Source organism: Mixophyes fleayi, chromosome 8 (assembly GCF_038048845.1).
Source record: "Mixophyes fleayi isolate aMixFle1 chromosome 8, aMixFle1.hap1, whole genome shotgun sequence".
In the NCBI taxonomy this organism is placed as follows: domain Eukaryota; kingdom Metazoa; phylum Chordata; class Amphibia; order Anura; family Limnodynastidae; genus Mixophyes; species Mixophyes fleayi.
The window spans coordinates 9,822,018-9,835,936 of record NC_134409.1 but is presented as its reverse complement, the minus strand read 5'-3'; the positions used below and the strand labels follow the sequence as shown (position 1 = coordinate 9,835,936).

Genomic DNA, 13,919 nt, shown 5'->3' with positions numbered 1-13,919 from the left:
AACGCGTTTCGCTGTGCCCATCCAGTGGTCTTTTTAAATAACTCCCACTACCGTTGTAAACCAGAGTGAATATATACAAATGTGAGATAACTGGTTACAGATCACATCAGGGACATTGAACACTCAGAAACAGTAATAAAGACTCTTACCCACGACATAGACCTCAGCGTAGCGGGGTTGACATCCGACGCTCGGAGCGCAGCAGTAGAGCGCGTCATAGTGAAACTTCCCCTGTGGTATCGTCGTGTTAAGATTTGTGAATGTGACTTTGCTAATATAATCGCTGATGGTGGTGTATTGCTTCGAGGGGATCTCCACTTCCAACTTGAGACCCCAGGTGATATCCTTTGATGGAACTCTCCTGTTATTGTCACAGTACATGCAGTATACAGAGACGCTGGAGCCGCTCGGAACCAGAACCTTCTGTGGGAAATAAAAACCGCCTGCAGGAAGGAGGCAGAATAATGGCAGAGATCAGGGTACAGAGAGTCACAGAACACGGTTATGACTAATAACTCAGGGACTAGCTCATACTTGTCAACTCTCCCTATCAGGGAGACTAGTCAGAATCAATTATATTGAGTATTACATTGGGGGGTTGTTTTTCTTGGGTGGGATAAAGGTACAGTCGATACTCTAACACCTATGTGCAGACAACCAGATAGGGATAGGATGCCAGGGACACCAAAACCACCAGCGGGAGTAGATTAGGGAGACTATCCTATCCATTGCAGGTCCTGGCCCCATCTAGCCTATATAAGAAAATGTTGCACAGCAGGATATACACGGTGGCTCAGTGGTTAGCACTTCTGCCTCACAGAACTGGGGTCATGAATTTGATTCTCAACCATGGCCTTATCTGTGTGGAGTTTGTATGTTCTCCCCGTGTTTGCGTGGGTTTCCTCCGGGTGCTCCGGTTTCCTCCCACACTCCAAAAACATACTGGTAGGTTAATTGGCTGCTATCAAAATTGACCCTAGTCTCTGTCTCTGTCTGTGTGTGTATGTATGTGTTAGGGGATTTAGAATGTAAGTCCCAATGGGGCAGGGACTGATGTGAATGAGTTCTTTGTACAGCGCTGCGGAATTAGTGGTGCTATATAAATGACCAATGGTGATATACTGCTGTTGAACTAGGTTGGAGTGGGGGTAGAATAGTATGGGACTGAAAAATCCATGGGGAATTGAAGGGGAAACAAATTAATTGAATTGGTGTTTAATTAATTAGATAGATGGATAGATAGATAGACAGATAGACAGATGTGGTCTTGAAATGTTCACTTTAAAATGATACCATTAATCAATCAGCTCTTCAGAGGTTGTATAGAGCGGAACATTTACTTTCTATTATTAAAAATCATAAGGCATCTATCTGTCCTGACTGCAGAACTCTACGAATGTAAATGTTTATTATACATAATGAATTATTATTACATTCAATAAGAAAAAAACATCCCAAGTGATGATGTACAAAGGAAGTCCTTGGTCTTCCACACATCGGTCCTGCCATATAGATTACATACCTTGTGATTTAAGGACTGTGGGGACACTCCAGTTACTCCAGATTCCTGGTGTGGGAAGTCTTCGGCACCGTACCTCAAATACCAGCGGTGAGCATGACTCAGTGACATTGAGGATGACGTAGGGTTCCCCCACCATCAGGTACAACTGTATGAAACGTATTGTTATTTATTAACAACAACAGAAGTTGTAATTAAGTCAGTTTCATTAGCTATGCATGAAAGACCCCATAACGGGCAGCACGGTGGCTCAGTGGTTAGCACTTCTGCCTCACAGCACTGGAGTCTTGAGTTCGATTCCCAACCATGGCCTTATCTGTGTGGAGTTTGTATGTTCTCCCCGTGTTTGCGTGGGTTTCCTCCGGGTGCTCTGGTTTCCTCCCACATTCCAAAAACATACTGGTAGGTTAATTGGCTGCTATTAAATTGACCCTACTGTCTGTCTGTGTGTGTGTATGTTAGGGAATTTAGTCTGTAAGCTCCAACGGGGCAGAGACTGATGTGAATGAGTTCTCTGTACAGCACTGCGGAATTAGTAGCGCTATATAAATAACGGATGATGATGATAAAAAATGACGCCCCTGCTTTCTGCTCCCATCATCCTACCCCTATGGCCGGTGACATTAAGCATCAATTATTATTGCGCTGGAGCCAATTTGTCCACAGCCAGGATTTTCCAGGAACCCCTATAGCACCCAGAGGGTGATATCCAAGAGGGGGTAGGTGTGACTTTTGTTTTCTAATTATCCACCATAAAGGTGAAATTATACCTTAATCTCATCAGCTTTCCTACGACACTAAGGGCTAACTATTTTGCATATAGATGTAATATTGTTGTCATAGATTAAAAATTAAACTAAAAGTAACAATTGGCTGCTTGCAGAGTTCTACTGAAGTGTATGGGGAAGGGAGGGATGTGGAAGAGCTCAGACCTCTATCTCTTCAAACTTACGTGATACATGTCTAGTTGCCAACTGTCTTTTTCAGCCTTACACAACTTATCATAAAATACTTCAGAGCTGAACGTGTACAGCTTATAGGACAGGTGATATGATAGGAACATTCAAATATATCAAAAGTATTAAGAGAGATCAGGAAGGCAGTAATTTTAAATTTAAGATAATTTTAATTAATTTAAGTAATTTTAATTTAATTAATTTAAGTAATTTTAAAATTAAGAAGATTTCTTGAACATGGAGCATTCTGCAATTGGAGGGAGGGAGACTGAAAGAACAATGTTTTAATAGAAAGGATGATTTAAAAAAAAATCAAGAATGCATGGGGCAAATATATTATTATTATTATTATTATTATTATTATTATTATTATTATTATTATTAATAAGACTTACAAAACATTAAGGAAAAATATAACTGTGGGTAACTTAAAATGCAAGAAAATACATTATAGTACCTGCATGACACGCTTAGCCGGGGCAAACGCAGGATTTGTAGACGGGGGTTTCCACACCGCGCCGCCAGTGGGCGCGACCAGCATGCATGGGGGAATGGCTATAATTTTAGACAGTGCTTGGCTGCTCTCCAACTCTTCCTATCCCCATAATATACATGGGCAATGCTGCGTGCACTACTGTTAGGTGCACGTAGCTCTCCCTTTTCAAGCAGAGCCGTGTGAAGCGGGGGTCGAGTCCAGCCACCTCAATTATACAATGCCCCAGGCTTGAAGGGGGGTTTCCAGGCAATAGGAAACCCCCCTTTCGGTTTGCCAATGCTTAGATACACCTAACTGACAGCAAAGTGTCCTTGGTATATTTTAAAATGTTGGCAAGTTAGCTGAAATCTCCAACATTAACACACGCCTATGACTTCACCAGCAGGTACTGTCCGTTACTGATTCTAGTACTGAAGCACAGTTTATATACCCTTTTACCCGGCACTATCTGTCGTACATTATGTGGTATTTATATCTCACTAGTAATAGTTTCCACTGCATTCCGATTTACATTTTAATGAGTTTCTTGATCATTACAACAATATACAACACATGCAATAACCTTTCTAAACTCTCTTTATCATTGCAGGCCAGATCTATAATAATGAGCTCACTGATTAGCCATTGGGTTGAGTAACAAAGTCACATTCTCAATTAAATTCTGCAATAATATCTTAATTGAACATCATTGGAGCGTGAAATACAGTGTTTTTTTTTTTACCTGCACGTTGTTCTCAGTTGTGTTCAAATAATATTTGACTTGATACTGAAGCCTGTAGGTTAGGGGCTCAGGCTGAGACCAGAGGATCTTTAATTTCCCTTCCTCCGTTATCTCTATTCGCAGATCGCTCGGAGAGTCTGGTTTTACTGTGGGGGGATAAAAAGGTATTTAATTAAAGTACAGCAATACTGATCTGTGTGGTCTCTCGAAAGCACCCTATGTCATATGTGTAATTACCGTGTACTATATGGACAAATGAAACGGTCATTGATCCGTCTTGGGGGAGAGATGTGTTATGGATACGTTCTTCCTAGTGATAACTCATTAAATGGAAACCATTGTGATTCCAGAGAGACGTCTGACCAAGAGCCTGGGCCATCTAAAGACAGCAGGTGATTAACACTAATGGGAATATTTATCAAAGTCGCTAGATGCGCTGAATGTGAAAACCGTGGATTGAAGACAACTAGGCAATTATAGGAAATGTAATTTCAACAACACCGAGGGGTGTGAGAAGTCATGAATTTATTTATGGCTTAAACTCCTATGGCCTACTTCTCTCACTTGTGTAAGCAATAAATATTTTCTCATTAATTAATAGTAACTTGAGGGAAGCTACTAATTTAGTGGAATATATTAATTTAGCAAAATATTAGAGTAACATTAAAGTGAATGGGGAACACTGTTAACCTGTCAGAAGATTTCACTCTCAAAATACCACATGCATCAAACAGTCTGTCATATATTTTGTTCAGAAAATCGCTCTGTTCTAAAATTCTTCCCCTGACACTGCCTTGAGACGTCTCCGTGGCTTCTGCCCAATTCCAGTACCATGGAATCTGGTATTTAAGGTTAATTGGGTTACAATTGAGGGCTATGGAGCGTTAATTTTCCTTCTTGCCTTAAAATATTTAGTTACGGCTCTGTGTTAGGGTACAGAAAATACAAACTATTGATTTGATGGATTTGATGGAATGCTCAGTAGATGGATCATACTTTCGGGAGATGTGGAGGTGAGTTAGGACAAGAAGAGGTGAGTGGGGCTTGAAGATGTGATTCGTTATCAAGCGGAGAGGGCAATCATGTTGTCAAGTGCAACACAGGCAAATATAGAGGGTCAGGGGGTAATGACAAAATTGGGTCATCATACCCCTGTCACTCAGTACTCTTAGGTGGGATTGATGATGCAATTCACATCCCACCCCCCTTGCAGGAGATAAGTGCGCACTGGGAGAATTGCCTGCTCTCTTGGGGGTCCAGGAGGTCCCCCAGATATTCAGGGACAGTAGGGAGCTATGAGACAGATTAGTATAACTTGCTAACTGTTAGTAATTCTACGGCAGATCTCGGAGGGGAGGTCAGGTGGCAAGTGGGGAGGAGGCGTGGGGAGGCATTTGCGGTATCACACAATGGGGGTGGGGGGCATAAAGACATTTATACTTAACTAAACATACCTACCAAGGTCTGCTACAGGTGGCCCTTTAAGAAGTCCTATAAATTGACCTAGCAAATCAGGCAGAGTGTGACTGACAACCATAAAGACCTCACCAATTGCAGCCAGCAATGAAAATTGTATTTTACCTTTATGGGTCATGTATGAAAATTAAAGTTTTGGGGATATATTGGCATGGATTTTTTTATTTCAGCAGCACTATGGGTTAACTACTTATCCAGATAGGGATAACATATTTACAACACAATACAAAATATAACAGTAGTCTTGTCTGCCTGCCAAGTCCTACGTAAGGGGGGGTATAAGAACTCAGACTCCTGACATGTCAGCTCCTATGATAAATATGAGCTAAATCTCCATCTGCTATTAGCAGGGCCGTAACTAGGGCTGTGCGACAGGGGCGATCGCCCTGGGCGCAGCGCTGAAGGGAGGCGCAATTTAGGAATATTTTAGGTTCACTTGGTTAAAATTGAGTGCTAGGGGGGCGGCATTTGTCTTTCTCGCCCCAGGCGCTAGAATTCTACGTTGCGGCTCTGGTTATTAGAGGTAAAGCAGAAAAATAGAAGGATATTTATTGGGGCTCTTCCAGCCACTAAAAGCGGTGGTGCTCTTCCCACTACAAAGGCATGTCAGGTCTTACACTGCCCCCCTCTTTACACCCTAGCTACAGTCTAGCTCTAGTTCAAATCACAATGTACAATATAAAGCTGAAAAAAACTTATGGTATGATATGGGCTAGATGCAAAAACTTATGGCATTTTCCCTGCATGCCAAAAAATGCATTATCTGCATGGGCCCCAGTGCACTGTGGTTAGTTCTGCCTCTGGATGGTGGGGCTATTTAACTTAATGATGGTGCCTGTTAACGTGGGGTGATGGGACCTTTAATTTAATGCTGGGGTGGTTTGGGAGCGATTAATATAATGTGGAATGAGTTTGTGGAGAAGGAGAGCTACTTACTGAATGTGAGTACGAATTATTTAATGTTCAGGATGGTTGTGGGTAATAGGTATATTCATTAAATGTAAATGTTTTTATTTTATTGCTGACTCTGTTTGAGGGGATGGAAATAGGTTTATTTAATAAATGTGAATACTATTAATTTAATGTTCAGGCTAGTTGTTAAATGTTATTAAATGTGGGTGCTCCTGATTTAAAGCCAGGGCCGGTTGGGGCTTTCTATATTTCATCTACCTGTGTCTTTTCCATATAGGGCCCCAAAATTTCAGGATCCAGACAAGCAGGAACAGAGCTTGAGACACCAGCAGCCGCAGGTAGTGAAAGGTAAAAGAACTGGAAGGAGAGAGCAGGACAGTCTGCCACCTCTGCGTCCACCTAGGCCGTGGAGATGGGGGTCGAGGTGTAGGAGGGGGGCCATCCCTGTTTCATTTGTACTGGGACCCACAATTTTTGATGGCAGCCCTGAACGCTACAACCCTGAACGCTACATACAGCTGTTTTCCCCAGGGCTCTGTGAGTCATCATCCAGGTCCAAAATCAGGTCTGTGTGGCACTGCAGGGGATGGCAGTAGTAGAAGGACCAATCAGAAACTGCAATCACTGTGATTCAGTAAATTAATCCAATTGTCCTGTATGTGGTCAGGAACAATTGTATTTTTCCCTTTGGGGTAAAACTGGCAGATGCTTTCGAAGGTTTCGATTTGTCTTCCTCTCGATCAAAACATCTACAATTCATGTCATTATGTACCTACGTTGTATTTTATTATAAACCGTAATTTTTGACAGGTCTATATTAGGAATATTTATTCAGTCTCTTGGCAAATGGACTTCACTTGTACTGAACATGGAACAATTATAATGTCACGCTAACAGCATTCCTTAAAAGTCAGTATATTACACTAACATAGGTATTTAAATAGATATTTTGAATAGATTATACATCAGTCACTTACTGATCGCAGCAGCTTTGATAGACATTGGAGGGGACATCAGTGATGTGACAGGATCAGGAATCTCCATCCACAGGATAAAGGAATCACTGTATGTGACAGATGGTATAAAGCACTCACATACTTTGTATCCCAGGCAGTTGCAATCAGGTTCTATTCTGTGTTCATACCTGTCATTCCTAGATAAAGCACAGGAGAAGTCAGCACCCGCTGTACGCACAGAGTGTAATCTATCAGGAATGATGTGTGATTAGGAGGACATTTCAGCTATAAATTCAATTTAATGACTCTTATAGTATGAAGCCCGGATCAGCCCCATTCACATGGGAGACAGTTTGATGAATCTCTCCCTCGCTGAGCAGCTGGTCACATGCCAGAGGGAAGCCTGTAGAGCCCTGGAGGATCACCACCAGAAATAAGACATGTTCAATGAGACGTTTAGGCAAGTTATGGCTTCTAGGTGATGTGGGACTACAAGTCCCAGCAATACCCAGATTCAGGGGGAAGTCGGCACATCCCCTAAAGACTCCCCTAGCAATATATATATATATATATATACACATACACAGAGAGTCCTATACAGCCCCCTGGGACTCACGAGCCATAAAACAAACATAAGAAGGGTACAGTATGTTCCATAGGCAGCTCTTGTGGAACAGCATGTGGCCTGCAGATACACAGCAGCTTCCTGCTCTGTACATATCATTGTGTCTGTCTATACCTAGACTTAGCTCTTTTTTGTTAACAACACAGTTCTAAAAATGAGGACACTGCATCACTTAGAATCTACAAAATCCGCTGTCCTTGATTACGTGCGCAAGAGGGACTGGTCCGCTAGATAATTTACCATTCTTGGAAACATCCCTGAAACATTAACCTGCGCTTAGTTTTGCAGGTAGCGAATGCTGTGGAAAATGCTCAGGGTAGAGTCAAAGTCTAACCTACTTTAAGGTGCAATAAGTACAATATCCGGTCAAAACTTGATGTCAGGGACCACAGAATTGAAATCCATTTTTGTGATGGGGACAGACTGTGTCCACCCACATACCATGGAACAACCATGTAATTGTGCCCTATCTAACCCTATCTAACCCTTTATTTCATCTAAATAATCCTGTCTGCAAAATGAAATCTCATTGGTGAATTTCAGTGCAAACCAAGGAGCATCTCCTTCCACTGCCAGTGGAAACATTTCCACCTATTAAGGCCATTTTAGCCCACAAATCTATTTGTTTACTGGGTGCAATCCCGCAAAAGTATTTCTGTGACATCAGTGCGCTCCAACATTACAATTTTGCACTTGGTAAATAACCTTTATTATGTTTAGCCAGGCGGATGTGAATAACAGAGCCGTAAATTAGAATTCTAGCGCCTGGGGTGAGAAAGACAAATGTCGCCCCCCTCAATTTTAACCAAATTAACCTAAAATGTTCCTAAATTGCGCCCCCCTTCAGCGTTGCGCCCTGAGAGGTCGCCCCTGTCGCACAGTCCCAGTCACGCCCCTGGTGAATAATATCATGTACAATACATGTTGATCCTATTTTGTGGAGCCTAGAATGACGCAGCAGCAACGAGGGTAAATGAAAGACTGTGGCTGGAAATGAGGCGGGGTTACAAGTTTAACCCCTGATGTTCTAATTCATGCTATTGTTACAGTGCAGAGTTTCAGCTGTCTCTGAGGTTCGGTGTTGCAGGGTCCCATCCCTGTTTAAGCCTACAAAACCCATCAGAACAATCTGCAACATGGGCTGATATGAAACTCTCCAGGACGGCAGAGATTATAATGGACTCTGAGCCTATATTAGAACTCTGTCTAATATTCCAGCAATTTTGCTTAAAAAAAAAGTGTCTGTTTCTTTAAGAATCTTAAAATATTATAATTAATGTACACAGACTGGTTGTATGATCCCTGCGAGAAGTGAGATCAGCTGAATGGAGCTGATCATTCATCTTTTCACTATGAACTGACCGACTAACTGCTGCTTGGGGACCATAGAGGCAAACTGTCAGTAAGAGATTAAATTGCAATAAGAATACAGTGATTAGTATTACTATAACATCTTACTGCCAATGGCTAACTGCGTATAACATGAATCACAGTACTGAGGACCTGTACTCAGGAGCATTGAAATACAACACTAATTAAAGTGTAGCCAAACCTGTGTATTTTTGTCCTCGCATTAACTGAGTGTTAGAAGCTCACTGACATGTCTCTAATCTTCCCTGCAACATAGTGCATTATGGACTTAAACAAGTGTTGCTGTAGAAGCATACTTGCCAACTCTCCCTGAATGTCAGGGAGACTCCCTGAAATAGGGGTGATCTCCCTCACTCCCTGAAGAGTCTGGCATTCTCCCTGAGGCTGAGCCATTACAAGACGTGGTTGGCTTCGCCATCTGTGGCATGATGACACAGTTCAGAAATTGTGTCCTATTTCCATGTATTGATGCCTACGGAGGTGGCCATTTTCATGGAGACCAAGATTTAATCAAAGACTGACAGGTAAGACAACATGACTTCAGTAATGGAGACAGAAATGTAAAAGACACTTCAGTCTCTAGAGATTCATTAGCTGCTTTTCTTTAATGCATAGTTGCCTACTCTCCCGGAATGTCCGGGAGACTCCCGCATTTCTAGGCGACCTCCCACGCTCCCGGTGAGAGCAGGGCAACCCCGGTTCTCGCCCCCACAATAGATAAGTTGCGGGGGGGCTTAATGACACAAATATCGCATCATCTTAGCCCCGCCCCTGCTGTAATTGGCCAAAATTGTGACAATCATTTAGGGGACGGAGCCAAAATGATGCAATTTATCAAGCCCCGACCCCACACGCTCCCCTTCCCCCAGATCTCCCTGAAGCCAACGAGGAAAAGTTGGCAAGTATGTGTAGAAGTACAATGTAACTTAATGCTTCTGAATTCCACATGTCGAAATTGACGTAAAATGAAGACTTGTCAGAAAGCGCCCTCTATATACCATTTATTAATTTTTAAATAAATATATTTATTTTATAATAAGTGAGTAAAGTTTACTAATTGGCAGTATTTTTTTGACAATTATCTAGAGATCCAAAAGACGATGAGATCCAATTACTTAAAACCCAGGGCAACTTGTGTATATATCCAGTTTTCATGACTGAGCTGACCAAAATCCTACCAACAAATCAGCCCAATTAGGAAACGATTATCTGGTTAATAGTGAAATTAACCTTCTGCGCTGCCGGGGAACAAGATAACTCCTGGCCTGAGTGGTTTCTCAAGAGCAGAGAAGTGCTTATGTCTAATAACTGTTACATCAAAACAGCACAATTTTCCTCTGCTACACACATGGCACAGGACATTGCAATTCAACGCTGGGCTCAGTTTCTTGGAAAAGCACATTTGCGGGATCTTGGCATAAAAACGTGAATAGTTTACAACCGAGTGCATAGAATGGACATCGCTCTGTTTTGAATCTTTCTTAATCCCCTGCGAGGAAACAGACTGTTCCTTTTGGCTAAGCCTCTGATGTTCTGTGTTCATGTGGCCGACATATTGAATCAATTGTTCTTATGGCTCACAATTGTGTACGCACACAAAAACACAACGAAAACACTTAATAGCAACAAGTTAGTCGGTTTGAGAACCAGACCACCGTGAGATATATTCTTGATAAGAACAAATCCTTCAGTCTTCAAGTAGTAAACTATAGATTAACTAATGGCTATTTTGTTTATATTTAAATCAACATCACTTATTGACTTTATTCCTTCCCTAAACAAATTTTTATTACACTGTCATTCATTGATTTCTGCATAGGATGCTATTCCATAGGGTCACAGCCCTATGACCTCCGCAGAATAAATACAATCTATTGATGATGCAGAACAAATACATCACAATTTGATTAGAGGGTTAATTTTTTACTTACCCCTCCAATGTCCTTGTTCTCTGGACCATCTAAATAAACTGTTCAGTATTATGCAGACCACAACAATTCAGAATGGCTACCTATACCATGAGACTTTGATATAAATATATATATATATATATATATATATATATCTACATATATATATATATATATATATATATATATATATATATATCTACATATATATATATATATATATACCTATATATATATATATATATATATATATACACACGTGTTTTTATATATATATATATATATATATATATACACATATCTTAATATATATATCTACATATATGTGTATTTATATATATATATATATATATATATATATATATATATATATATATATATGTAGATATATATATATATATATATAATATATAAATGCTTAGTGGCATCTGTCTGTGTGTGTGTGAAAAAAAAAAACAAGTTGCAGCGCCACCTGCTGGGCAGAGTTATACACTGACCTACTAAATTCTTAGTGTGTGTGGGGAAAAAAATTCAAAAAGGGCTGAAATTTGGTAGGGCTCAAACTCATTTTCGTGAGGTAATTTTACCTCATGAACACACATGTGTAGAGGCGTGCCTTAGTGTGTGTGTGTGTGTGTGTGTGTGTGTGTGTGTGTGTGTGTGTGTGTGTGTGTGGAAAAAACTATTTTCTCAGAAAGGGCTCATCCAATTGACCTGAAATTTGGTATACTGACATTATTTGACAAAAAAATTAGAATAGTCAAGTCAGTTAACTTCCATCATCCCCCCGTGGGAGGGGTAGTAAAGGCTAAATTTACGAGATGAGGTGTCAAACTCATTTTCGTGAGGTAATTTTATCTCATGAACACACATTAAAAAGGCTGCTTGCGTCGGGAAGTAACGCTCTTTCCCTGAGGAGGCCTGGGCTAGGCCCAAATGCATGACAAGAACCTTTTTAACACCTTAAGTAGCTTGATTTGACTAGAATGCATGAGTATCATGCACGGGTTAACTTGTATATATATATATATATATATATATATATATATATATATATATATATATATATAGTTAATTTTTGGAAACATTAAGTCTAATTGATAAAAAGTTACTAATATTTACACAGGTGAATGAGAAATATAGTCTTGGGTTAGATTAATCAATGCATCTAAAAAGGAAAAGTAGGGATGTTGCATTTAGCAACCAATCAGAATCTAGCTATCATTTATCTAGTACATTCTAAAATGGTTGGTTGCTATGGGCAACACTTTTCCTTTTTAGAAGGGTTGATACAACCAGCCCTTGATGTTGGTTGAGGGGAGAAGAATATTGATAACAGAGCACAGAACGGACACACTCACCGTGCGTAATACAGTTTAGGTATAAACGCTACATTCACGTCTGTCTCCTGTGCTAGGTATTGTATCTCACAGGTAATCCGGCTGCCGTTCTCTCCAATCCAGCACTGTAAAGTCCACGTGTGATCTGAGAAAGAGTCCAGATTTCACAGAGATTATTTATACACGTTAATGAGGCAAATATGTAGTAAGCTATAGCAATCAAACGCCAACTTGTTTTGGCCCTGTAGTTAGGCTAATGAGGCACACACATATAGGGGAAGATCTTCGCTGGGAACACAACAGGAACAATGGGGGGGGGGGGCTTCAAATGGACTTTGAAACCGCTGTCTGTACCAGGCACAGAATGTCCTGAAAACCTTTCTATATAAATAAATGTCTTTATAACACCAGTAGAACATTGAAAAGCAATAGACAAAATGGAGTTATTAGAAATGGAAAAAGTTCACATTTCAAGGGTCTTAAATTATCTCCTTAATATAAATATATATATAAAAACATCTTTACCTCCATAAATTGCTCACTGTGTATGCCCCTCTTCCCTTTCACAAAAAACTTTAAATAACTTAAACTAATTTATCTAAAATAAAGACACGGAGACATATATAAGATGGGGAAAGAAGACTGTATGTACCAGCTGCTGATCGCAGTGCCTTCCTATCATCTGTGCCTGCACTGTCAGTGGGAAAAACAGGCACTAAATATCAAACCTACCCCAGGCGTGGATGGGTGGGATCTTGAGAACCAGAATAAGACATACTTGCCAACTCTCCCTGAATGTCAGGGAGACTCCCTGAAATAGGGGTGATCTCCCTCACTCCCTGAAGAGTCTGGCATTCTCCCTGATGCTGAGCCAGTACAAGACGTGGTTGGCTTGGCTTCGCCATCTGTGGCATGATGACACAATTCAGAAATTGTGTCCATGTATTGATGCCTATGGAGGTGGCCATTTTTTTGGAGACCAAGATTTAATCAAAGACTGACAGGTAAGACAACATGACTTCAGTAATGGAGACAGAAACGTAAAAGACACTTCAGTCTCTAGAGATTCATTAGCTGCTTTTCTTTAACGCATAGTTTCCTACTCTCCCGGAATGTCCAGGAGACTCCCGCATTTCTGGGAGACCTCCTGGGCTCCTGGGAGAGCAGAACAACCTCCCTGTTCTCGCCCCCGCAATAGATAAGTGGCGGGGGGGTTAATGATGAAAATATTGTGTCGTCTTAGCCCTGCCCACTGCTGTCATTGGTCAAAATTGTGATAATCATTTAGGGGCGGGGCCAAATGATGTGATTAATCAAGCCCCGCCCCATACGCCAACCTCCCCCTGGGATCTCCCTGAAGCCGTCGAGGAAAAGATGGCAAGTATGGAATGAGGCAAACCAGGAAGTGAGACGACTTATATAGGAACCCAGGACACTCCCATGCAGCAGCCATTGGTCGGACCTGTAATTATTCTTAACCCTTTAAGGTAAGTGTAAGCTCATGTGCAAACACTGACGCTATTTAAATGCGTTTATCTAAAGTGACACTCTTGTCATTATAATGGAATGGCATTTGAAGACAAAACTAATTAACAACTTTCAGACACAAAATGACCTCTACTCAATTAAATCATTTT

At 40.9% G+C, this 13,919-nt stretch overlaps 1 protein-coding gene across 3 annotated transcripts in view; it reads right to left on the bottom strand.

Moving 5' to 3' along the window:
* Window positions 1-13,919, bottom strand: part of LEPR (leptin receptor) — a 52,574-nt gene that overhangs the window by 22,089 nt on the left and 16,566 nt on the right. For all 3 annotated transcript variants that reach the window (XM_075181834.1, XM_075181835.1, XM_075181836.1), the window contains exons 4-8: window positions 12,304-12,427; window positions 7,058-7,233; window positions 3,693-3,838; window positions 1,523-1,667; window positions 150-443 (exon numbers count right to left, since the gene is read on the bottom strand). In XM_075181834.1, the coding sequence (XP_075037935.1) occupies window positions 150-443; window positions 1,523-1,667; window positions 3,693-3,838; window positions 7,058-7,233; window positions 12,304-12,427 (885 nt within the window). The remainder of the gene's footprint in view (window positions 1-149; window positions 444-1,522; window positions 1,668-3,692; window positions 3,839-7,057; window positions 7,234-12,303; window positions 12,428-13,919) is intronic.